Here is a 24,969-nt window from a genome sequence, read left to right as displayed (position 1 = left end):
CGTTTGTAGTGCGCTGCTTCTATGTTGAATACCTGTCCCTCCTCCCTTGAGCTCTCAGGGTGGAGGAAGAGGCACATGAAGATCGCTGGGGGCACACCCAGTACTGGGCATGGAGATGGCGGGGAGCGGAAATTAGCATGGCCATGGCAGATGTTGACACTGACCCAGTGGCATTGGAACAGTTTGTATAGTGGGGATGCTGAAAGCCATTGAACAAAACAGTAAACCCTGTACATGATAGGAACCACTTCAAGCTGGGGGTGCTATGCTGCTGCACCCCTAGTTCTAGGTTGCCTACTGAGATGAGTCGGGGTGGAAGTATCACTCCCTCCCTGCCCCCCCCCCCCCCAGGGGCTAGCACAGGCCCTGCCATGCGGGGCTGGCTTGAGCTGCTGGGCTTTGCTGCTCCCCCCACCCCCCAATGTTACTCCCCTAGGGGTGTACACGCTGCAGCTTGAAAACCTCTGCACTAAAGCAGTAGCTCGAGCTATTACGCTCCCTTTACTGGCACTGTAGCGAACTGTTAGCAGAAAATATTCCAATAGAGGAGCTCCCCGGGGAGCGTGGTGCTGCACCTGAGAGCAAAGCAAGGCCAGCTGCAAACACAGCCAACGAGACAAGACTGGCCCTGAAAACCTTCCTCTCCTCCTGCTGGGACTGAAACCAAGGAGTAAAGAGTTAACACCGTAACAGGCGGCCCTTTACCAGGAAAGGCAGGAGGAGCAGTTCCCATCGTCTTCAGCTTGACTGAAGCGCTCCCCCGTCTCTGCTTCATTGTGTCCAGAGCTGGGGGGCAGGGGCTGCGGGGGAAGCCTGGGCACAAAGAGGGAAAAGCTTTTCCAGCCGCAAAGGAAAGCAGCGTGGCTCGCCCTGGTACCCCCCACCCCCCCCCGCGTCTATTTGGAGCCCCGTTCTCTCATTCCCGCAGGCGCGACGCGCCCAGCCATGTGGGACAGGGGGTGGGGGGCGGAGGGGCCCGGAGTGGGGCGCCGCCTGCCCCTGGGAGAGAGGCGAGCAGAGAAGGGGGCAGCGTGAAGAAGCGCGGAGGGAAACGCCGCCTAATCCCAACGCCCCCAATGCAAGACAGCGGCGGGCCAGGAAGCCGCCCAGGCGGGAGAGGGAGAGCGGGGGAAGCCGCCGGGCGTGCTCCTGGCCAGCGGGGAGGCGGGGCCGGCCCGGGGCTGCTCTGTCACCCTATTAATAGCGGCGGCCGGAGACAGCGCCGCTGGCCAGAGCTGCGGGGACCATGGAGGGAGACGGGAACGCCGCGGGGAGCCTGCCCGGGAAGCGCAGCCTCAGCCACGGGGCGGAGCAGCAGGCGGCGGCTGTGCCCATGCTGCCAGCCATGGAGCTCGCCCAGGAGCCGGAGAAAGCAGCGCCTAGAGGCAAAAGCAAGAACCCCAACACCTATACAGTGCTCTCCCTGGTAAGAGGCGAGCGAGGGGCTCAGGGACAGGTGCCTCCAGAGGCCGTGAATAGCCACAGGTAGGACCTTACTCCCCTGCTCTCCTGCTGCAGCTTCCTGGTGCTCCCTGCTACACTGGCCATCAGGAGCAGGGCAGCCCCGTTTATTGGTTACAAAGGTCCCCACCCCCCAGTGAGTGCTGAAATTCTGCGGCGGAATAAAAAAAGCCTGGTGCTGAGCAGCCTCCGCTCCTCTGTCTTTGATTCAGCAGGTTTCAGAGTAGCAGCCGTGTTGGTCTGTATCCCCCAAAAGACCAGGAGTACTTGTGGCACCTTGGAGACTAACACATTTATTTGAGCATAAGCGTCCAATGAAGTGGGCTGTAGCCCACAAAAGCTTATGCTCAGATAAATGTGTTAGTCTCTAAGGTGCCACAAGTACTCCTGGTCTTTTTGATTCAGCACTATTTTTTTTCCCTCAAGAGGGCATATGGGGAACTAGCAATTAAACCATAACATTAAATAAAACATGTCGAGGTGGTGCTTTAATGTGCCTGGCTGATGTAGCCAGTGTGGGTAAGTTAGATGCACCCAGGCAGAGATGCAAGTGCCTCACTTTATCTTGCATTCATTTAACTCTGGAGTTAAAAGCATCTTGTGCGAAGGGCTTTGCCATGTGCCTCAAGAGGGCATTTAAAAAAACCTTCTGTCACAAGCTGAGATCCTTGGAGTCAGAGAACAGGAGGCTGAGCCATGAACTGGGGGTCTAAATCGGTACTCTGCGCATTGCCTGGCTTTAGGCCAGCTAGTCAGAGCTCTCCAGGTCCAACTGGGAAATTGACCCATTGTTGACAATGGTTGTCTGTGGTGAGTCAGCCTGTTCTGTAAACGGTTTAACTGTTAGGGAGGCACAGAACAGGTTTCAGCACTACCAACTCTTCAAGAACACTCGAATGGTAGTGCTGAAAACAGTTTCATCCTGCCTCGATTAGCAGTTCAGAGAGAGTGTTACACAGTTCTGTCAGAAATTATTTTATCTTTTATATTCATAAGTAATATCCTATCTGAAAGAGATGGGGGGGGGGAAATCCCCCCATTCATCTATTTTCCTTGTTGCATTTAATAGCACTCATTTTCACTGCTTCCTCTCTTTGAAATTAGTTGGTTGGTTTTTCCCTGTTGTGGGTGTTTGGCAATGCAACCTGGGAGAGGAAAATAGACAAAACGGTGACTGAAAAATTTGTAGTGGACCAGAAGGACAGGAGCAGTACCAGAAACTACTTTACATTAATTTTTGAAGTTATGTCAATTAGAAGTTTATGGTGTCCCTTGAAACTATTTCCAGTCCTGTTTCAGGGAGACCCATTGCTGACAGTGGTTGTTAGTAATGGGTCAGTTTCCTATTACAGCTGCATCTCCACTGTTCTCATTTTTGCCATCTGTATAATGAAGATAATAATAACGTTCATACCTCAAAGGGATGTTATGAGGCTAAAATGATTAATGTATATAAAGAGCTTTGGCATCCTTGTGTGTGCATAAGCAGTAATTTTTAAGTACAGTATGCTAAGGCCTACAGCTTTGAGGTTCCTTTTCAAATATATATATATATATAACTTGCAACCTGTTTGATAATTAGTGCTAAAATACAAACACTGCTGGAACTTTAAAATGAACTGTGCACCACCTCGCAATTGCCTTTAAAAATCTTTAGTTTTTAGCTGTACATTGATCATATGCATACCTGTCTGATGTGTGAACTGTGCATAATCACTTGTGTCTTTTTAAGTCTTGTCATAGGTAGTGTAATTATATTATATGCTAAATTCACCCCAGAGTTTTGGGCAGATTTTTCTGCTGTAGAACTTACTGGCAACCCCACTGGTGAAAAGCCGCGTGTGTGTGTGTGTGATGGAGGTGTGGCATTGGAAGGTGGTTACAGCCATGCTCTGGGGTTAACTATAGAAGGTCAGCACAGCCCCAAAATTGCTTGGTGCTTTCTGGAAAGGGCTGATGGTGAAAACTTGGCTCACTTTTTCAAGGCACCTGATTCAAAGCAGGGACTTGAACCTAGCTCTCCCACATCCCATGTGCATATCCTAACCATCAGCCGGTCGCATATGTTGGGGTGAGTGGGTGTCCTCTCACTCTGTCCTGACTCCTGTTCAATCTATTCCACTTTGCATTAATAATTAAATATTAATTGGTCCAGAGAACAAGTCACTGACTGTGTTCTCCAGTGGTTATGGCATTCACCTAGAACAGAGGTTCTCAAACTGTGGTCCGTGGACCACCAGTGGTCTGTGAGCTCCATTCACATGGTCCACGGATAGTTCCATTTAAGTTGCATGCCTGGGTGGCCGCACACAAGAGAATGAAGGGCCACCCACATAGATTAGTAGAGCTGCACAGTCATGGCTCCACTAATTAGGAGCCTGGACCTTGGAGAAGATACACATGTAAGGTGAGGTGGTGGCCTGGGGGTAAGTGGGAGGGGGCAGTGGGGTGAGAAGAAGGGGTGGGGGGAATTTGGGACATGCAGGGCTGCGGCGGCCAGAGAAAGAGGCGACTTTTCCTAGCTCCAGGACTGCAGCTGCCAGGAACAGACAGCCTTCCTTCCCAGCCTCAGCTCAGGGGCTGCTGTGGCAGGGGAGAGAGGGTACATCCATCGAATTAGAAAGGTAAGACTACTGATAATAAAATATGAGTTGTGTGCTTTTATTTGTAGTACAAAATAATGTAGATTATTATTAAGCGTTTTTTTATATAGTGCTTTTATCCAAAGCGCTTTACAATAGTTAGCTAATGGTACAAACAACATTTGGAAAGATCATTAAGTGGTCCCAGATGAAGACCCTGCTCTCAATCAGGTGTCTAACTTGTGTGATACTGGCTATTGCATTATCTATTTTTGTTTTTGTCATAGAAACATTTCATGACATTTCTGTTCTGTCCTAATGCCGAATTGAACATTATTTTATATCTCAAAATTTTTCATGGAACGGGAAAACTTTCCCATCCAGTTCTGTGCTTACGAGCTTTGCTGAACAAAGATGGACCTAAACATGCTTGAAGGTAATGTGTGCTTCAGTGCTCTGCTAAATCAGAGCCCTATTTGCTCAACCAGTGTTTTCCCTCAGACTTGTCACAGTATTCATCCCTCACTGAGGATTACATACATAGAGAGTCTGAAATTTTAAATGAAGCATTTTTTAGTAATCCAAGCACAACAATTTTTTTAATCTCTTTAAAAATATGACTTGCCCTTCACATTTTCTGCTGTTGCTGACACTCCAATAACTCAGAATGGTCACACAGAATTTACAAAATTTTCTAAAAAACTGGGGGTGATGTTAGACTGAGAAAAAGCATGAGTATTTGTAGGCAAAGGGTCCTGAAAATGGTGTTAGAAATGAAAGTCTCTCCCTTAAACATGGCTATAATGGAGAGATTGTGTCTCTTCAGTGCTTTTAGGGAGAATATTTCTAGTTGTAGATGTAACAATATGTGCAATGATTTCATACCCAGCTGTGCTAGGATTTTTATAAATACTGAATAATGCATTTGATTCAGGACTGATGATCAGAGAGCACTTGCATTAAGGTTTTTGCTTCTTCAGAAAGCAACAGGGCTCATTTACATTCTCCTCTCTCTAGCTACAGGTTACTCCCACAGATGTCAATGGGAGTTGTGCATACATAGGGCATCATGTGGCTTGCCCCAGTCACAAGGGTGCAAGGCCCAAATTACAGAAGAACTGCATAGCTTCTGTGTGGAGGGGAACAGGCTACGGGGACTGTACCTGTGAGGCTGGGGTGGTGGTTTTACAAGCTCTTATAAGCTGCAGAGCAGTACTTAGCCAAGGTGCTCCATACGGGAACATACAGTGGCTGATGAAGGTTTATGGACAGAACAAAAAGTGTTGTGGATTTACACCTCTGTGCACTAGGACTGTATTTGGTTCATTGAATATAAATGTGGGGAGTTCTGTGCTTTGGATGAAAAATATCTCACATGGACCATCCATATGAACCTGAGTCAGAAATGGTCTTTAGCATAAATAGAGGGCCAGATCCTTGGCTGGTGTGAATTGATGTATTCTATTGACTTCTATGGATGTATGCCAGTTTTCTCTAGTTGAAGATCTGGCCCAAATAATGAAAAAGTTGTTGACTAGTGGCCAGATCATTCTCTCCACTAATGGACTCGGATCAGGGTGAAGGGGGAAAAATGGGGAGAGACACACTTCTGTGGCGTTGTTCCCCTTCCCACCCATTGGTGAAAATCAAGTCTCCATGCTTTGTATTGATCTGTCACCTGCCTTTGATACCATTGATTATGAGTTGTTGTTGACTTGCCTGCACACCCTGATCGGGCTGCTCTTCAGAGGCTTCATTGTTTTCTTTCAGAGAGATCTCCGTGGGTACTTGTGGGCAATTGTTCCTCTTCCCAAAAAGCTCTCAAGTGTGGTGTGCCACAGGGAGCCATTCTGTTGCCTTCCTCCTGAGTCCTGTACAACATGTATATGGGCCATTAATAAGGTTAATAAGAAGACATGAGGTTTGTGTCTTCAGTTTGCTGATGACACCCAACTGTATGTCTCAGTCTCCACCAACTCAGATGATGTGCCTCAATCAGTGTCTACCAGAGATCGGTGCATGGATGAGCGTGATCTGGCTGAGGCTCAATCCTGACAAGAATTAAGTGATAATGGTGCTTTGACAGAAACACATTGAAGAGATGGCAGAAATAATAGCCTCTTTGAGGGAGCTCATCTACCATTAATGAGCAGGGCTGGAAACTTAGTGGACTCTAGACCACTAGCTACTATTCGATGATCATACTGCAGCAGTAATCCAGTCAGTCTGGGTAGGTGGCTGCAGCCTTTCTTTTAGGATGCAGACCTTGCCATTGTTACCTCAAAATTAAACTATTGCAATGTGCTCTACATGGGGCTGCATCTTAAAAACATTTGGCGATTGAAGTTAGTACAGACTGTGGTGGCTTGCTTACTAAGGGCGTCTTGCTGGGAGCACATGACATCAACTCTCCGAGACCTTTACTAGCTGCCTGTTGGTCTCTGGGTTTAGGGAGTTGGTTATGACCTATAAAGGTCTCAGTGGCCTAAAACTGGCCAGCCTAAAGGATTACCTCTCTTCCCATACCGTAGTGACACAGCTCAGATCAGCATAGATCAAGTTGGATCTCTCTCATTAAAACAGAGTATGTGGCAGCATGCTCTCTGTGAAGGATCTGGCATTCAGGAACTTGCCTCCTCCCGCCATGGTCCAAAGTAGCTCAGATCTGGTGACCTTCTGGGCATGCTGCAAAACACACCTGTTTGCTGGGGAATTTGGAGAGGGCCAAGGGTGTGCTTCCCGGGACGATGAAGGGTGGAAAGGAGGAGTGGGGTTGCTGTTGGGGTTTTGTTGGAATACTAAATGTGTAGGTTGCTTAGAATCTTGTATAGGCATCTTTTTAATTATTATTTAAATCAAATTAAATAAATATCACACAGAAGACCTTCCATGAGAGCCCTGTGGGGAAGGGAAGGAGTTGGGGATTGCTAGGTCTTCCCCTTGAAATCCATGAAAAAACATATGTAACCTAGTGTTAAGATTATGCTGTCAGGTTGATTATTTTCTTCCCTCCACTGCAATTGGGGATGCACTGTGCAATTGTGCACCTCACAACCAATGGAGGTGTACGTGAGAGGTTACTGTGACTGGGTGAGCCAGGAAGCAGCGCAGAGGCATAGGGGCCCCAAAGAAATGTCCTTGGCCTCTCACAGAGCATCTGAGATTGAGTAGATCTTTGGACTGAGTTCTCTTCTAATTCTGTGGGGGAAGCCTCTCCAAGGAGGATGATCACACAGAAACCAAAGTCCAAACTGTGGATTTTTCCAGACCTGCACCTAAAACTGACCCCCACAATGCGTCTTGGTACTTAATAATTTAGAAGTAAGAAAAAACACAATTGTGAGGAGTCACACTGGGTTTGAGTCAAAAGACCACTGAAATCATTGGGAATTCTCCTCTCTCTCTAGCTACTGCCATTGATTTCAGTGGGCTTTGAATTATGCCCTTGTGGTACAATTGTCAGTTCTGCTCCAGTAGCTCTGATTAGAAGATTCAACAAAAGCAACCCAGAGGCAGTGTGATATAATGTTTAAGGGACAGGGCTGGGACTCAGGAGACCTGGATTCTATTCTTGGCTCTGCCACTGACCTCCTGTGTGGTCCAAGGAATGGAAAACCTACCTTATGGGAGGGAGGAGACTCAAAGAGCTTGGCTTGTTCAGCCTAACCAAAAGAAGGCTGGGGGGAGATACAGTTGCTCTTTATAAATACATCAGAGGGATAAATACCGGGGAGGGAGAGGAATTATTGAAGTTAAACCCCAATATGGACACAAGAACAAATGGATAACAACTGGCCATCAAGTTTAGGCTCGAAATTAGATGGAGGTTTCTAGCCATCAGAGGAGTGAAGTTCTGGAACAGCCTTCCAAGGGGAGCAGTGGGGCAAAAAACCTAACTGGCTTTAAGACTGAGCGTGCTAAGTTTATGGAGGTAATGGTATGATGGGACTGCCTACGATGGCATGTGGCCAATCAGTGACTGCCTGGAGCCAAAATCCCTAACTGCTGGAGATGGGACACTAGATGGGGAGAGCTCTGAGTTACTACAGAGAATTCTTTCCTAGATATCTGCCTGATGGGTCTTGCTCACATGCTCAGAGTCTAACTGATCGCCATATTTGGGGTCGAGAAGGAATTTCCCCCCGCAAGTCAGATTGGCTGAGAGCCTGGGGGTTTTTTGCCTTCCTCTACAGCAAGAGTCACGGGTCACTTGCAGATTTAAACTACTGTAAATAGTGAATTCTAACTTGACATGTTTAAACCATGATTTGAAGACTTCAGTAACTCAGCCAGAGGTTAAGGGTCTATTACAGGAGTGGGTGAAGTTCTGTGGCCTGCAGTGTACAGGAGGTTGGACTAGATGATCACAATGATCCCTTCTGACTTTAAAGTCTATGAGTGAGTCTATGAATCTTGGGCAAGTCACTTCTCCTCTGAGAATCTGTTTCCACTCCTCTCCTTTGTCTGTCTTGTCTTTTTTTTGACTGTAAATTCTTTGGGGCAAGGACACTCATACTATGGGTTTGTACAGTGCCCTTGCTTTCCGGTGCGGCTTTCAGGGGCTACTTCAATACAATATATAATAATAATAGTAATGTGGTTGATATCCACAAAATTTCTAAAGGATGCCCCTGAAAAGTAAACAGTAGGCAAAATAAGGTCAGAGTAACTAATGCTGGGATACCAAATGGAGTTTAAAATCGCTATTTCAGACTACCCATTGAACCTCCATGATATGCTGAATTTTGAAATTCTATGTGCTCTTATTGGGGGGTCTCAGTTTAAAAATATTGCTGGTCTTCCTGAAGTATTCTTTTATTTTGCAAGGAAGGTGAATAGCAATATGTGGGAACAAGGACATTATGTAATTTTTTTTGCCTTTGTTTTTGCAACATTACAACTTTCCTGCTTTGACAATAATTTTAAGTTGAGTTTTAAAGGTGTTCATTTTTTATTGTAAAAAAATAAATAAAAAGTACTAGTTTCAAATTGAATGGGTCCGCCGATTCCTTTTTTAATTATATCCCCCAACATGTCTACATACCCTGTTAACCACTCTATTTAATTAAAATGAGAAAATCTTAACTTTTAGGAGTTTTAAGAACAGTCACGTTTTTTATTTTGTTTTTCTGGTAATCTCATTTTCCAAAGGTGGCTTTGAATATAATACAGCCTATAGAATTTGTTTTAGCTCCTCATTAAGTTTATAGAAATCATGTGTGTGGTGTACAATTTCTATAGTTTTGGATAAGAAGTTGTTTGTGTGTAGTGGGTATTGGAGTTGGGTATTAGAGACACAAGAAGTTAAGAAGGAGAAAGTAATCTTTCTCCTTCAGAGCAGGGAAAATCTAGGAAAGCTAATTGTTCCTCTAAGTTATGACCCTTTTTTAGCTCTATATTTATTTTTCAGTTTTTACTTGCTCAAATGAAATAGCTATCCCACATATCTGATGGTAGAGGGCAAGTACTGATGCAAAATTGAAACATTATTTGAAGGAATTCTGCTTGGAGCTGAGGCTTTGTATTCAGAAAGTTGACTGGTTCATTGGATAGAGTATTAGTCTGGGTTCAGTTTCCTGCTCATGTATGACTGGGAAAATTAGTCACTTAGTCTCTCTGGGTATGTCTACACTGCAATAAAAGATTCATGGCACAGCGATGGCTGGCACAGCGATGGCTGACCCAGGCTCATAGGGCTTTAAAATTGCAGCGTAGACATTCAGGCTTGGGCTGGAGCCCGGGCTCTGACACCCTGTGAGGTGGGAGAGTCTCAGAGGCCAGGCTCCAGCACAAGCCTGAACGTTTACGCTGCTATTTTTGACCCTGCAGCTGGAGCCTTGTGAGCCGGCGTTAGCTGACCAGCTGGCCTGGGCTCTGAGACTTGGTCCTGCTGTTGTTTTTTTGTCTCAATATAGACATCCACTGTGTCTCAGTTCCTTATCTGTAAAATGAGGGCAATACACATTTTCTATCTCAAAGGGGTGTTGTGAGGCTCTCAGATACCAGAGTAATGGGGTCCTTATAAATATTTTGGTTTTCTATACCTGCATTAGGGGTTATAATTAGATACATTGCTGCAACTTTTCTAATATATATGAGGTCTGAAATAGATAAAAATCTAGTTCATGCAAGGCTTACTTCTGATTTATTGCTGAATCAAATTCTTCCTTGGAGTAACACTACCGACATCAGTGGAAACACAAAAGGGGTGAATTGTTCCAGTTTGTTTTGCCATGGAAGCTGGATATCTGCTGACTTAGGTAAAAATTACAGAGAATGACAATATAGTTGAGGGAGCAGGCTCAAAATTTGTCCAGGTTTTTCAGAACTTTACTGTTGACTTTTCACTAGCCATCAGTACGTGCTCCAAATAAACAATATGGGTGAATTAAATGGGAGTACTAGCATTAACTTCAATGGGGCTAGGACTTCTCTCCATATTTTTACAGAGGCTTTCCTAGCTAGATATCATGAATTAGGATATCAGGCCAGTTCCAAGTTAGTGTGTTTAACATTTTGAACATATAAAGCACTATATAAGTAGTAGTATTATGGTTACAAATAGGTTGGGTAAACCTTACAAAGTAACTTTTGTGAACGTTAGTTCAAATAAAGAATGCAAAATTCAATGGCATTTCCAATCTCTCTGTGAATATTCAGATGAGCTGCCAGACAAAATGTCACAAATATTAATGCAAATACATATTTACAGTAACTCCTCGCTTAACATTGTAGTTACGTTCCTGAAAAATGCTACTTTAAGTGAAACGATGTTAAGCAAATCAAATTTCCCCATAAGAATTAACATAAATGGGGGGGTTAGGTTTCAGGGAAATTTTTTTCATCAGACAAAAGACTATATTTTATATATACATATACGCACACATTATATACAATGTAAGTTTTAAACAAACAATTTAATACTGTACACAGCAATGATGATTGTGAAGCTTGGTTGAGGTGGTGGAGCCAGAGGTTGGGATATTTCCCAGGGAATGCCTTACTGCTAAATGATGAATTAGCACTGGCTGATCTGTCAAGGGTTAACACGTTGTTAATGTAGTCTCACACTCTACAAGACAGCACAAATGGAGGGAGGGAAGACAGCATGGCAGAGAGAGAAAGACACAGCCTGTGTGAGAGAGAGACACACATTTCCCCTTTCAGCATGCTGACCCTACTCTAAGTACACTGCCTTTTTAATTAGATCATAAAGTTGAGATAGCAGCTGCTGCAAGCAAACTCCCACCGTCCTGAGCCCTGTCCTGCCCCTCCTCCTCTCTCCCCCGGGTCTGTGGAGTTCGGGTAAAGGAGCTGGGGAGGGAGGGGGACACTCTGACATTAGCACCCTTCTTCCCCCCACCCACATAAAGCAAGCTGGAGGCTCCCAGGAGCAGCTCCAAGGCAGAGGGCAGGAGCAGCAAATGACAGTGGGGGGAGGGACACCTGAACTGCTGGCAATTGATAGCCTGCCTCACAGGGAACTTAGGGGAGCTGATGGGGGGGCTGCTGGCGCACCCTGGTTCCAAGCCCCCACCAGCTAGCTCCAAGGGGCTGCTCTTCCTGCAAGCAGTGGACAAAGCAGGCAGCTGCCAAACAGCATTATAAAGGAGCATTGCACAACTTTAAACGAGCGTGTTCTCTAACTGAACAGCAACATAACAACAAAACAACGTTAACCAGGGCGACATTAAGTGAGGAGTTACTGTACATAATTTTATGCTGGAAATTCATGTAGCAATCTTAGAAACTGCTGGTGGATTCGTGTCATCCATTTAGGAAGCAGAAGCAATAGTTTTAGATGACTGGTCACACAGCATGAAAAGCTAACTATGTGTAGCGAATACTTGAAATAATAGTCACAGTTAACTGTTGTTGAACAATCCAGATGTGGAAGTGTGTTCTCATACACCATTTGTCTAGATGACAGTGATAAAACCTCCTGTGTTTTGTCCATATTAAAACGCCTATAATTTTTACTGCCAGTGGAGCTGCACTGGTGTTAGAAATGGTGGGAAATTTTAGGAAAACATGGCTAATGTGGAGAAGACTGTTTTGCCATCTGAGTCATTGGCCTAACTGTATAAACTCTTTGAGAGAGGCAAAATAGGTGAGGTAATATCTTTCTTGGATCAGCTTCTGTCTGTGGAAAGTTCAAGCTTTCGAGATACACAGAGCTCTTGTTCAGGTCTAGGGAAGGAAACTGAGTGTCTGAGCTAAAAACAAGTTGGGACAGATTCAGGGTGGATTTGATTTAAATCATGATTTAAATCACTAGTCAAGAAAATTCGATTTAATCATGGATTTCTACATAAAAGTGCATTCATGTTGGTTGTTATAACCTTAATATATGTTCTTCACAATTCAGAGATAGATATAGGTTTCATTTTTAGAAAGTACACACTATACATTTTTAAAGTGATTTATTTTGAAAACTTTTCAGATTAGTTTTACAGCTATATTAGAAAATGAATGATTATTTGGTTATTTCATTTACCAAAGGTAATTGAAGCAGATAGTTCACCTCCCAGTGACTTCATAAATATCTCCAATTCAACAGGTTAATCATTAATATTTGGAGGATTTTCTTGCTATGCTGTATTAGGAGGAGAACATCATCAGACAGACATTTAAATTGTTTTATTTAACTAAAACAACAACGTTATATATTCTGGATTTTTTTCTTCAACAGCAAACATAATATTTTAACAAAACAGGCATATGCATTTTTGAATTTAGTTAAACCTGATTTTAAAAAACTTGAATGTTTTTATTTTTGTTGTGTTTAACTAAAATGGTTAAATGGAATATTTTTTTTAAAAACAAAACAAAAATTAAATCGACTGTCAGCCAGGTCAACATGAGAAACTTAAAATATTGGCTTCTGCAGCTAACCCAGTCATCTTCACCTTCATTTTCCTGTTTGTTCATAATCTGGAAAAGAAAAACAAGCTTTCCTGGTTTTTTAGGTGCCAAACATTTTCTCAATTTGGAATGAATTAGTCCAAAGGAAGAAAAATTCTTTTTACACCGGCAGAAGAAGCTCCTGCTGTTAAGTGATATCACTTCAACAGTCTCTCAATCCAACTGCTTAAGTGACGTCCACCGGTTCACTGATGTGACTTTCTTTAAAAATCATCAGCAAACATATATTTTTTTTGAATGGCTCACCCTTACCTCTGAAGTTTATTATAGTTGGCATTGTGGAGGAATGATTGCTGGACGTCCATGTCATAGCTAACTCCTCTTCTTCAGCATTGAAGGTTTGACCTTGGTACCAAGTATTGTGAATATTTGCAAGAAAATGAGCTGGAGATGGTGCTTGTCCCATTCATTTTTTTTAATGCTTGTAATTTAACTCTCATTGCATATTACTCTTTTAAAGATCTCACTCAGTTCCTTTCAAATTTCAACAGCGTCAGCAATAAAACAGCTATTTCTCTGCCTTTTGTTCAAGGCTACAGAAATAGGCTTCAGGGTACTCAGCATGTGTTCAACATTTCTCTTAAGCCCAATGTTGAGAACTTTGGCTGTGACAGTGCCATCTACTTTTTCATTATATTGTTCACAAACTGTCATCAGATTAGGCCAGTTCTTGATATAGTGCTCAAAACAGTCCACTATTGGGTTCTATCGCATGTCTTGTGGGAGAGTTAGCTTGGTTTCTCATATTTTTTTCAGAGCAGCTTCTGCAAAGTGGTTGTTACGGAAGTATTTTGCAATTTAAGCAACATTAGCCTTTATTTCTGGAACACTGAAGTCTTTGGTTAGGAGATGCATCAACTAAGCACTGCAACCGTGGGACTCTCTTCTAAATAATTTCTTCTCATCTTGGATGCATTTGCAGCATTGTCTGTGACTAAGCTGCGTACTAGACATTTGATATTTTTTTCCACAGTTTGTTATAGCTTTTACTGCTACTTCTTGTAAATATTCTGCTGTGTGTGCATTTCCTGATGTATCAATTGTTTCTGTAAGGAAGACATTCCCTTCTGTTGTCACACAAGCATATACAACAAGATCATTGTGGACATTGCTCCACCCATCAAGACTCAGGTTAATAATAGACCTTTTGCACACTGCTGAATTTCTCTTTCATACACTTTATCTAGCAATTTGCCTGCAACGTCTGCTCCATTGGGTAGACTGTATCCTGGTCTTAATAACTGAACCATGTTAATGAAGCGTGGGTTCTCAATCATACAGAAAGGAGAGTTTGTTGCATAAACAAACGGGGCAATTTTTTCATCAATTACCTCTTTTTGTTATCTGCTGGTTCTTATCACAAACTTATCTAAGGTTGTTTCTGGATGATGGAGTTTTTTTTTCTTTTTGCTACAGGTGATATACTGTGGCTATGTGACATACATGATGTGACTGAAACACTATCATTGGCAGATAACTCTGAAACTATAGAAAATGATGGTGATCTTGAAGGTGAAGAGTCTTCAGAATCCTGTATGTTGAGGATGGATTCTCCTAAACAAAATAAGTCAATGCAGTTATTTAATTATTATTACCACACTGCTCATTTAGTATTACTCATTGCATTCACTGACACTCAGTACTACTTTAAAGGTGAAATTGTAAAAGGAAGATCTACCTATTTTAGCTATTTATTTTTTATCACAACTGCATCTAAAATGATAGTACCATAGAGTAACAACTATATTTTTTGCTCAAACATGAGGATTCAAGAATAACGAGAAGGATGACAGGCAGTCCTTAAGAAAGAAGTATGAAATAAAAAAGTTTACCAACCTGAAGATCCTGCTTGGCGCGCTGGGGTCTGGAGCCAGCCTTGCTAGTCCCTACCTGTCCTGGCTCCGTGCTGCACCCTGGAAGTGACCAGCAAGTCCGGCTTCTAGGTGGGAGGGCCACGGGGCTCTGCGTGCTGCCCTCGCCCTGAGCACTGGCTCTGCATTCCCATTGGCTGGGAATCACTGCCAATGGGATCTGCGGGGGTGGTGCCTGTGGGCAAGAGCAGCACACAGCACTTCCTGCATGCCTCCTCCTAGGAGCCAGACCGGCCGGCCGGCAGCCTGCATTAGCCCCCACCGCTGCGCTGCTGACTGGGAACTGATGGAAGTAAGCCTGTGCCCCTGCCCCAGCCCAGAGCCCCCTCCCATACCCTGAAACCCTCTGCCCCACCCCCCCAGCCTGCAGGTCCCTCCTGCACCCCAAGCCCCATATCGCCAGCCCCACCCCAGAGCCCACACTCCCAGATGGAGCCCTCACCCTCCATGGATCCCAACTCCCTGCCTCAACCTGCAGCCCACTCCCACACCCTGAACCCTTAAATCAGTTTGTCATCTCTCTGGTTGCCAAGGCAGTCTCTGACGTCTGTGTTTAAGTATTTAGAAAGCTGTGTATGTCAGAGTCTCCCACAGGTAAATGTAAAGAAATGCCCCATCATATGAAAAGTTATCACTCCTTGGTAAACTCCCTAAAGGCTGTTTATAATGGCTGACAATGACTTCAGCTACTTTTAAGGGTTCTTCCCCCTTGAATGACCTTAGGTGGAAATAGCGTGCAATAATAGTCTTGGAATGTTCAGTTTAGATGCTAATAATAGTCTTGGAATGTTCAGTTTAGATGCCAAGACTAGTCCTTTGCCATGTTTCTTTGTGAAACAAAACTAATAACTATGTACATCTGTTAAATTAACCTTCCCTTTTCAGTTCAAAGGAGGTTGTAGACATGCGAACTTCAGCTTGCGCCTGATGTTTTTGCTTATTGCTGTAAGGATAATCCTTTAGGACAGTGGTTCTTAACCTGCAGCCTGCACCCCTTTGGTTCTCAAAATATGTTCTTGCACCCCTTAAACCTAGATATATTTTTGTTTGTATATTACAGCAATTGTTAAAAATGTATAATGTTAAATACATAGGTTTGATTAAACAAAAGTAGTACTTACGTGCCTGTGCTTAATTTGTGTTTTCGATCATTTACCTTCTAAAAAAATCTGGCATGTCTTGCACCCCCAGAAAGGGCATCTCGCACCCCCAGGAGGTGTGTGCACCCCAGGTTAAGAACCACTACTTTAGAGTAACCAGGATTGCCAGATGTGTAGCTCCCACACCTCTGGTTTGCAAGCGCTCTCTTGTGATCAGACAGAATCAGTGTGTTAACTTTAACATCTGACCTCCAACCTCACACTCTTTCCGTTCACAAGATGATAGATTACAAGTAGACATTTAATATGGGCCAATAGTGTGAAGTCAGAGAATATGTCTGAAGATGCATAAGAAAAATACTTAGAAACCTGAAATAAATATAAAATATTACATTTACATCTGTTTGATACATTAATCCAGGGTTTCTCAAATTCAATTGCACTGCAACCTACTTCTGATAACAAAAATTATTACAGGACCCCAGGAAAGGGGACCGAAGCCTGAGTGCCCCCCCTCCCCCGCACCGAGTGCCTTGGGAAGTGCTGAAGCATGAGGGCTTCAGCCCTGGGCAGTGGGGCTTGGTCTTTGGCTTCAGCTCCAAGCCCCAGCAAGTTTAATGACAGCCCTGGCAACCCCATTAAAATGGGGTCATGACCCATGTTGGGGTCCCGATCCACAGTTTATCTAAAGAGTGGGTGTTCAGTGAACTACCCAGCTCTGACACAATACGGGACTGCCCCTCTCTACACATCTCTATGCCTCTATGCCTTTTCACCTACCTTCAGTTCAGTAAATTTGATTGGTATGATGCAGATGTTGCCAAAGAGCTATCAAGTGTCTTCCTGTTTGGGATATAAAACTGTTAAGCCATTCATCCATTCAGTCTCCTTTTGGAAATTACAGTGAAGAAAGATAGATTTTGCTCTGTGCTAAACAGGTAACTCCCCGGCTTCCTCTACACAACGTGTTCATTAAAGGCTACCTCTCTTCTATGGCAGGTTGCAGAACAGGTTTCCCTCTTTGACATGACTTCTTATTCTTATTCATAATTTCTATTGTGCTATGTTTGTATTTATATTTGACTGACAAATAAAAGACATGCTACCTTCCCCAAAGACATTACAATATTAAGTTCCACCTGATGTGTGCTCTACTGATAGCACAAAGCAGTGAAAACCTAGTGGATCTTCCCTCCTCAGGATTTCACAAGTGTTGAGGAATTCTCTGGGTGGTGTTGAGCTGGCATAGGAGAAAGGGTGAGACCCTCAGGATTAGCCCATATATAGAGATGGCATGACATCCGGAGACAGTAAACCATGGAAAACAAGGATTAAATAAATGAGGCTGCTTTGTTAATTACGCATGTGTCTTGGTTGGCATTTTTTTTTCAAAATGTATTTAAGAAGGCTAGGGGTTGAACTGGGGAGAGGTTGAGTTTTACTGGGGACAAAAACACTGAGAAAGAGGAAAGACTTCAGGGTAGAGAGTGAGAGGATCATTAGGTGCATGGTAGGTACAGGAAGTAAGGAAGGACAATAGAGGGAGAGTGGGGAGTTGGAAGGGGAGGGATGGAGACATTTATTTCAAAATTATTATAGTTAACTATGATTTTAGCTGATTTCTTGGGATTGGAATCAAGATGGGGAAAGCTAGAGAGCTGTCAGTGCAAAAGAAGGGGTAGAAGAGAAAAGTGGAGAGAGAGAGAGGAGGAAAGATGGAGGGGTAGAGCTAGGACAGGGCAAAAGAGAGTGAGATTCTGAATGAACAGGGAAGCAAAGGAAGTGTGGCAGGGGGCAAGCAATAGTGAGACACTTCTCTGTAAATCACCCAGTAGGACACTGTCTGGAATCAGGACTTGCAGCTGAACCTGAGACCAGCTAGCTGACCTACAGCCAAACACCCTGATCAACCAGACTCCCTGAGAGGCATCACCAGGTCTGCTCTTAAGCCCAGCACCTGCCCAGGCTGGTGGCTGCTCAACATTTATTCCTGTAGCTGTGATCACTTCTGTGCCTGCCTTGTTCCTAGCCATACTCCTGCCCTGCCCCAGTCCACTCCAGCCCTACTTGTTTCCTGACTCTGGCTCTGACACTCAGCTCTGACTCCTGGTTCCTGACTCTGCCTTTCATCATTAGGCATGACCACCCCTGGCTTGGCCCATGATAGTGGTGCTCTGGTTCAGTATTGCTAAATTTCTTGGAATTCCAGGGTGTCATATCTTCAATATTCACATTATCCCTATCTTAGTCTTTGTTCCTGCTTCGTTGTAGTCAATGGTAAAACTCTCATTGACTTCAGTTCCACAGACTCAGGTCCTTAGTGAGTGACATATGCGAAACTGCTCCCTAATCGTGGTGTCACTATGCCATCTGTCAAACTCAAAATAAGGATCTTTCCAAATTTGCATCTATCCAATCATCTGTTGACAACACCCATCATGTTTATAGGCTAAGGCTTTTCCTGTGTCCTCCCACATAGAGGAAGCAGTGAGATTGGACAGAGATTCATCCTTAGAGGAAATACTGTTTTGTTTTGTTTTGTTCCAAAACAAACACACACAAATGTCTTTTAAAAAAAACAGCATATTTTTCTTACTGTCTCCTTTTGTTTTGTTTTGAAAACTTTCTCAAATACTGTTTATCATAGCAACCCTCTCTGGCATTTCAGCTAAATTATATCTGGAAATTACAGGACATGACAAGGTCAAGGGGCGCTTCCACTGATGCCAAGCTCTGTTTTTTTTTTACTTTATTTTCCTTCTGCTTTTGACTAGATTCATATGATGCTTCTCCCCAACAACCAAACCCTTTTAAAAAAATTCTTTATATTTTTGGCATCTTTAGTTCTCATGAAAGGTGCTAATTTGACAACTCTGTACACTGTTTATCCAGAGACCAGGCACAGGGAGCCGTAGTGTCCTGGCAGTGAGCCTCAACCCTTGTCTGGAGGCAGCATCTTGATGAGTAAGAGAGCTGTTCAGGGGCATTGCCTATCCGGTCCTTGGCCTCTCTGCTGAGATTGCCCTAATGATGGTAGTTTTGTGGGTGTTATGAGAACTTTTTCCTTTGGCAATGCTGTGGGGACTAAAACTTGACCATATACTGAGGTAGCAATTGTAAATGTTGTGGAAATGGGGCATGATCCAAAGCCCACTGAAGCCAGTGGAAAGGCTCCTATTGTCTTCTGTAGGTGCTGTGTCAGACCCTTAATTCAGATCCACATAAGTTACTAAATATTAGGTGGTAACAATTTTCTTTTGCTGTGTTGGAGTTGGCTGGCAGTTTGTGGGTGAAATGTCCCATTACCAAGCTACTGAGACATCCAGCACTCTTCAGGAAGTCTTACGTTTAAGCTATGGGAAGAAAATACAATAGCCTTGGGATTTTGTAATAGAAATGATTGCTATACAACATCCCAGGCATGGAAAAGTGCTTGTTTTATGATGGTGTAACTTAAAAAGATAGAGGCTAATTAAGAAAAAGCCCAGTAAATGAATATCCAAGATAATGGGTGAATGCAAGTTTGCAGATCCTCAGTTGGTATAAATTAGTGTAGTTCACCAGCTGAGGATCTGGCCCAAGTTTTTTTCCATGCTGTGTATTTACTGTGAATTTCTGGCTTGTCTTAAACAGAAGACTATTTTTGTAATGTGTTTGTGGTTTGTGGTGCTGTGAAGCTGCCCAGATTTGGCATGCATGAGGACCCCAGAACATGAATCAGTGCGACTCAACAGTAACATTACTATTTGAGTTAGACTTCCTGACCACAGTGAAGGACTCATTTACTCTGGTGACCAGGATCATATTGTGGGTACTGCTTGTTAAGATGAGTTCTAGTCATATTATTTGGAGGTACAAGATGAGGCGGTTAGCTGCCAAAATAACACCAATGATTTGTGGATGGTGTTGTGGTATTTATGCCTTGTCTAGGTTTTATCTAAACATCTTCAGGTTGTTTTTTTACAAATTGTGATATTACCACTTTAGAGCTGGTAGTACTGCACTTACATTTGTTTTGTTGTATGGCTTTGATGCCACAATTAAATCGATTGATTCTAAATGTTTCTTTTAATTGAATATGAACTTGTATTGTCTGTTAAGTGTCATTAGTCAGGGGCTGTGTAATTCTGACATGTACTGTAGTGCATCTACGTTATCTTTTTTAATGTTGTTTCTTAATAGATTGGACATCATAAATCCAGAGTGACCTCTGAATTTTTGTAAAGGGAAATCATGCCTCCCCAATAACCTAGAATTCTTTGAGGGGGGTCAACAAGCATGTGGACAAGGGAGATCCAGTGGATATAGTGTACTTAGATTTTCAGAAATCCTTTGCAAGTTCCCTCACCAAAGGCTCTTATGCAAAGTAAGCTGTCGGGATAAAAAGGAAAGTCCTCTCAAGGATCAGTAATTGGTTAAAAAATAGGAAACAAAGGATAGCAATATATGATCAGTTTTCAGAATGGAGAGAGGTAAATAGTGGTGTCCCCCAGGGGTCTGTACTGGAATCAGTACTGTTCAATATATTCATAAATGCTCTGGAAAAAGGGGTAAAGAGTGAGGTGGCAAATTTTGCAGATGATACAAAACTACTTAAGATAGTTAAGTCCAAAGCAGACTGCATAGAGCTACAAAGGCATCTCAGAAAACTGGGTGACTGGTCTACAAAATGGCAGATGAAATTCAAGGTTCATAAATGCAAAGTAATGCACATTGGAAAACACAATCCCAACTATACATATAAAATGATGGGGTCTAAATTAGCTGTTACCACTCAAGGAAGATCTTGGAGTCATTGTGGATAGTTCTCTTAAAACATCCACTCAATGTTCAGCGGCAGTCAAAAAAGCTAACAGAATGTTGGGAATCATTAGGAAAGGGATAGATAATATGACAGAAAATATCATATTGCCTCTGTTTAAATCCAGGGTACACCCACATCTTGAATACTACGTGCAGATGTGGTCACCCTATCTCAAAAAAGATATATTGGATTTGGAAAAGGTTCAGAAAAGGGCAACAAAAATGAATAGGGGTATGGAATGGCTTCTGTATAAGGAAAAAGTAATAAGACTGGGACTTTTCAGCTTGGAAAAGAGACAACTAAGAGAGCATATGATAGCGGTCTATAAAATCATTACTTTCTCCACACCAGTCAAGAAGGAAGTGTTATTTACTCCACAAGAACTAAGGAACTAACCAACTGAAATTAATAGGCAGTGTGTTTAAAACAAACAAAAGGAAGTATTTCTTCACACAATGCACTGTCAACCTGTGGAACTCTTTGCCAGAGGATGTTGTGAAGGCGCAGACTATAACAGGGTTCAAAAAAGAACTAGATAAGTTCATGGAGGATAGGTCTATCAATGACTATTAGCCAGGATGGGCAGCGATAGTGTCCCTAGCCACTGTTTGCCAGAAGCTGGGAATGGGCAACAGGATGGACCACTTGATTACTTGTTCTGTTCATTCCCTCTGAAGCCTGGCATTGGAAGACAGGATAATGGGCTAGATCAGGTGTCGGCAACCTTTCGGAAGTGGTGTGCTGAGTCTTCATTTATTTACTCTGATTTAAGGTTTCGTGTGCCAGTAATACATTTTAACGTTTTTAGAAGGTTTCTTTCTATAAGTCTATAATATATAACTAAGCCATTGTATGTAAAGTAAATAAGGTTTCAAAATGTTTCAGAAGCTTCATTTAAAATTAAATTAAAATGCAGAGCCCCCCCCCCGGACCAGTGGCCAGGACCCGGGCAGTGTGAGTGCCACTGAAAATCAGCTCGCGTGCACTTTTGGCACCCGTGCCGTAGGTTGCCTACCCCTGGGCTAGATGGACCTTTGGTCTGAAACAGTATGGCCGTTCTTATGCTACAAATTCAAGGGGTTGCGTTCCTACTGACTGTGTTTCCTGTTACTCAGGTATCTATAGCTAACTATAAAAATGTTTTTCTTTTAGTTAAAGAGCTCATAGTTAACTGAGCCATGAGTTTGTAAAGTATTGAAAAGATTTTCACCACAGCATAATACATAAATAATCCATAACATTAGCGTTCAAAGGACTAATTCTGCAACTTGTTTCCTTAACAACTCCTCCCCTCTGCAAAACAAAGTTTCATCAAGTAGATAAAGGCTACTCTTTCCAGGAAATATTTACCTGAAATGTGAGACTTTTGTTTCCTAAAACTTTTTCCCCTTCTGTTTTCCACCTTCTCTTGCCACCCCAAAGCATTTTCTGAAGTAAAGATCTTTTTATTGGCACACTGTTGCCTTAAACTGTTTTTCTTTCCAATGTTCAATGTGCAGCACATTATTACGCTATTTACTAGTGCACTTATGGGGTTAATGGGTTCCCTCTAATTAGTAAAGAGTTGATAGGTGGTAATATATGCACTTTTCTTAAAGATTTTATGGACCTGATCCAGTGCTTAGTGAAGTCAGTGGGACTCTCTGGACTCAAATGGATATTGCACCTGGCTCTAAATATTTGCGCATCCACCACATAACTCTTGAGTGATAAAGAAGAATTGTAATTCATTGAGGGTCCAAAATCAAAATGTATGAGATGGGTTGTGGTCAGTCAGGTCTGACACGTCACAGTAGGTTACACTAGTAATAGTAACTAGGAAGTGGAAAGGCTTTTTATGCCTAAAAATAATAAATAAATGGAATACTTAGTCTTTGTTAAGGGGCATGCTGCTTTTGAGGTTTATGGCCGATGGGATAGCTTAGCTGCCAATGTTTTAACACCCTAATGGGGAGGAGCATTTGGAATGAAGGGAACCTAAAATGATGGATTTTGTAAAACTGGAAATTAAGAAGCTGTTATGGCAAACCAGCTAACCTATGTATAACCCATAACAATTTAACAAGAGACATTGCAATTGTAATCAGGACAATTGACTTGTGTGTGGCTATCAAATAAATGTTAATTAGGCTAGCAACCTCTAACCCAGGGGTCGGCAACCTTTGGCACCCAGCCCATTAGGGTAAAGCCGCTGGTGGGCTGAGCCAGTTTGTTTATCTGGAGCGTCTGCAGGCATGGAGCCCTGCAGCTCCCACAGACCACCGTTCGCTGTTCTTGGACAATGGGAGCTGTGGGAAGCGGCACGGGCTGAGGGATGTGCTAGCCACTGCTTCCCACAGCTCCCATTGGCTGGGAACAGTGAACCATGGCCAGTGAGAGCTGCGGGGCTCCGTGCCTGTGGACACTCCAGATAAACAAACCGCCCGGCCTGCCAGCAGCTTTGCCCTGATGGGCTGGGTATCAAAGGTTGATGACCTCTGCATTAACCAATTTACTTGTATTGATAAGAATCAAAGAGTAGATACTAAGTGTATTTGTCTGAGGTTACCTACTTCCTGTTAGAAGAAACTAAATTAGCCTATAGATGTTAAGTCCCTTTCATGTCTTAATTGCCTTCATATTATTCAGATGACTGTGTTCAGTTAACCTGAAGATCAAAGATGTGAGACACTATAGGAAACTCGTAATATTACCTATAGCAGGGGTCAGCAACCTTTCAGAAGTGGTGTGCCTAGTCTTCATTTATTCACTCTAATGTAAGGTTTCATGTTTTTAGAAGGTTTCTTTCTATAAATCTATAATGTATAAACTATTGTTGTATGTAAAGTAAATAAGGTTTTTAAAATGTTTAAGAAGTTTCATTTAAAATTAAATTAAAATGCAGAGTCCTCCGGACTGGTGGCCAGGACCCGGGTAGTGTGAGTGCCACTGAAAATCAGCTTGCGTGCCACCTTGGGCACGCGTGCCATAGGTTACCTACCCCTGACCTATAGTGTCTTCTGCTTATCTATCCCTATTATAATGAATGACAGGCAGTTCCCATATATAAATCAGTGTAACTAGATTACCTGTGTATGCGTAGGAAATGGAATGTTAACTTCAAAGGATGAGTCAGTGTGTGCTCAACGAAAAAGGAGCTACAGTCACATGCTGTGCTCAAAACACTTGACAGCCTGTTTCAGCTACAAAAGAGAAACCTCTGGCCTGACTCTGTATCTCTAGTATGTTGACCTCTCAGTGGTTTGAGCTTTGGCCTGCTAAACCCAGGGTTGTGAGTTCAATCCTTGAGGGGGCCACTTAGGGATCTGGGGCAAAATCAGTACTTGGTCCTGCTAGTGAAGGTAGGAGGCTGGACTCAATGATCTTTCAGGGTCCCTTCCCATTCTATGAGATAGGTATATCTCCATATATTATATTATTTTAAGACGTGGGACTAAGATCTTCCAAGATGTTACTTGGAATACCCTGGAAAATGCATGGAAAAACTCTAACAGACTCTACATATAAACTGCCTTTGGATTCTGACCTGCTGAAATGATTCGAGAGAGACTTTTGTGCAAACCAGAAAACTCACCATCAATGCTACAATTCTGATCTGAGAACTTGACAATCTCTTATAATGTATATGATTCTTTTACCATTCAATAATTCTCTTTTTATTTTAATAATACATCTTTAGTTAGTTACTAAGGGTTGGCTGACAGTCGGGGTGAAAGAAAAATTGAACTCTTACCATTACGGTGGCCAGCTCTGTCCCCACTGGAATGGGTGGGGCCTTGGGCAAAAGGGGCAGGGTGGGGTTCAGCGTCCCCCAGCCAGCCCATCCGAGCTGCCTGGCCCATGCCACCTGGGGCTCCAGCAGTGATTTAAAGGGCTCGGGGCTCTGGCTGCTGCCACGGTAGCAGCAGCGGCAGCTGGAGCCCCTGGTCCTTTTAAATTGCTGGCCCTGGGGCAGCTGCTCCTTTTGCCCCCCCATGTTTAAAGCCTTCTGGGGGAAAGGGGCATAAAAGGGGCAACAATATTAAAGTGCTGCCATGGCAGCACTTTAAAGTCAGCTGTATGGGCCAGTACCGGTGGCCACTTTTTATCAGGATGCTGTACCAGCCCGTACCGCCTTACTTTCACCCCTGGCTGACAGCATAATATTTGGGTAAGATTTGAAATACATATTGACCTGGGGGTAAGTGTCTGATCCTTTGAGAATGGTAGAACCTTTTTTTTTTTTT

The 24,969-nt window shown here is 43.2% G+C and overlaps 1 protein-coding gene across 3 annotated transcripts in view; it reads left to right on the top strand.

The window, feature by feature from the left end:
* The first annotated feature begins 1,083 nt into the window (after positions 1-1,083).
* Positions 1,084-24,969, top strand: part of ENPP1 (ectonucleotide pyrophosphatase/phosphodiesterase 1) — a 74,357-nt gene continuing 50,471 nt past the window's right edge. The window contains exon 1 of one of the 3 annotated variants that reach the window (XM_039531930.1): positions 1,084-1,426. In XM_039531930.1, the coding sequence (XP_039387864.1) occupies positions 1,247-1,426 (180 nt within the window). In that variant the 5' untranslated portion in view covers positions 1,084-1,246. The remainder of the gene's footprint in view (positions 1,427-24,969) is intronic. The other 2 variants (XM_039531928.1, XM_039531929.1) reach the window with 2 other exon arrangements.

This window comes from Mauremys reevesii, linkage group 3 (assembly GCF_016161935.1).
Source record: "Mauremys reevesii isolate NIE-2019 linkage group 3, ASM1616193v1, whole genome shotgun sequence".
NCBI lineage: Eukaryota > Metazoa > Chordata > Testudines > Geoemydidae > Mauremys > Mauremys reevesii.
Note: the sequence above shows the minus strand (reverse complement) of the source record. Positions and strands in the feature narration are given on the sequence as shown.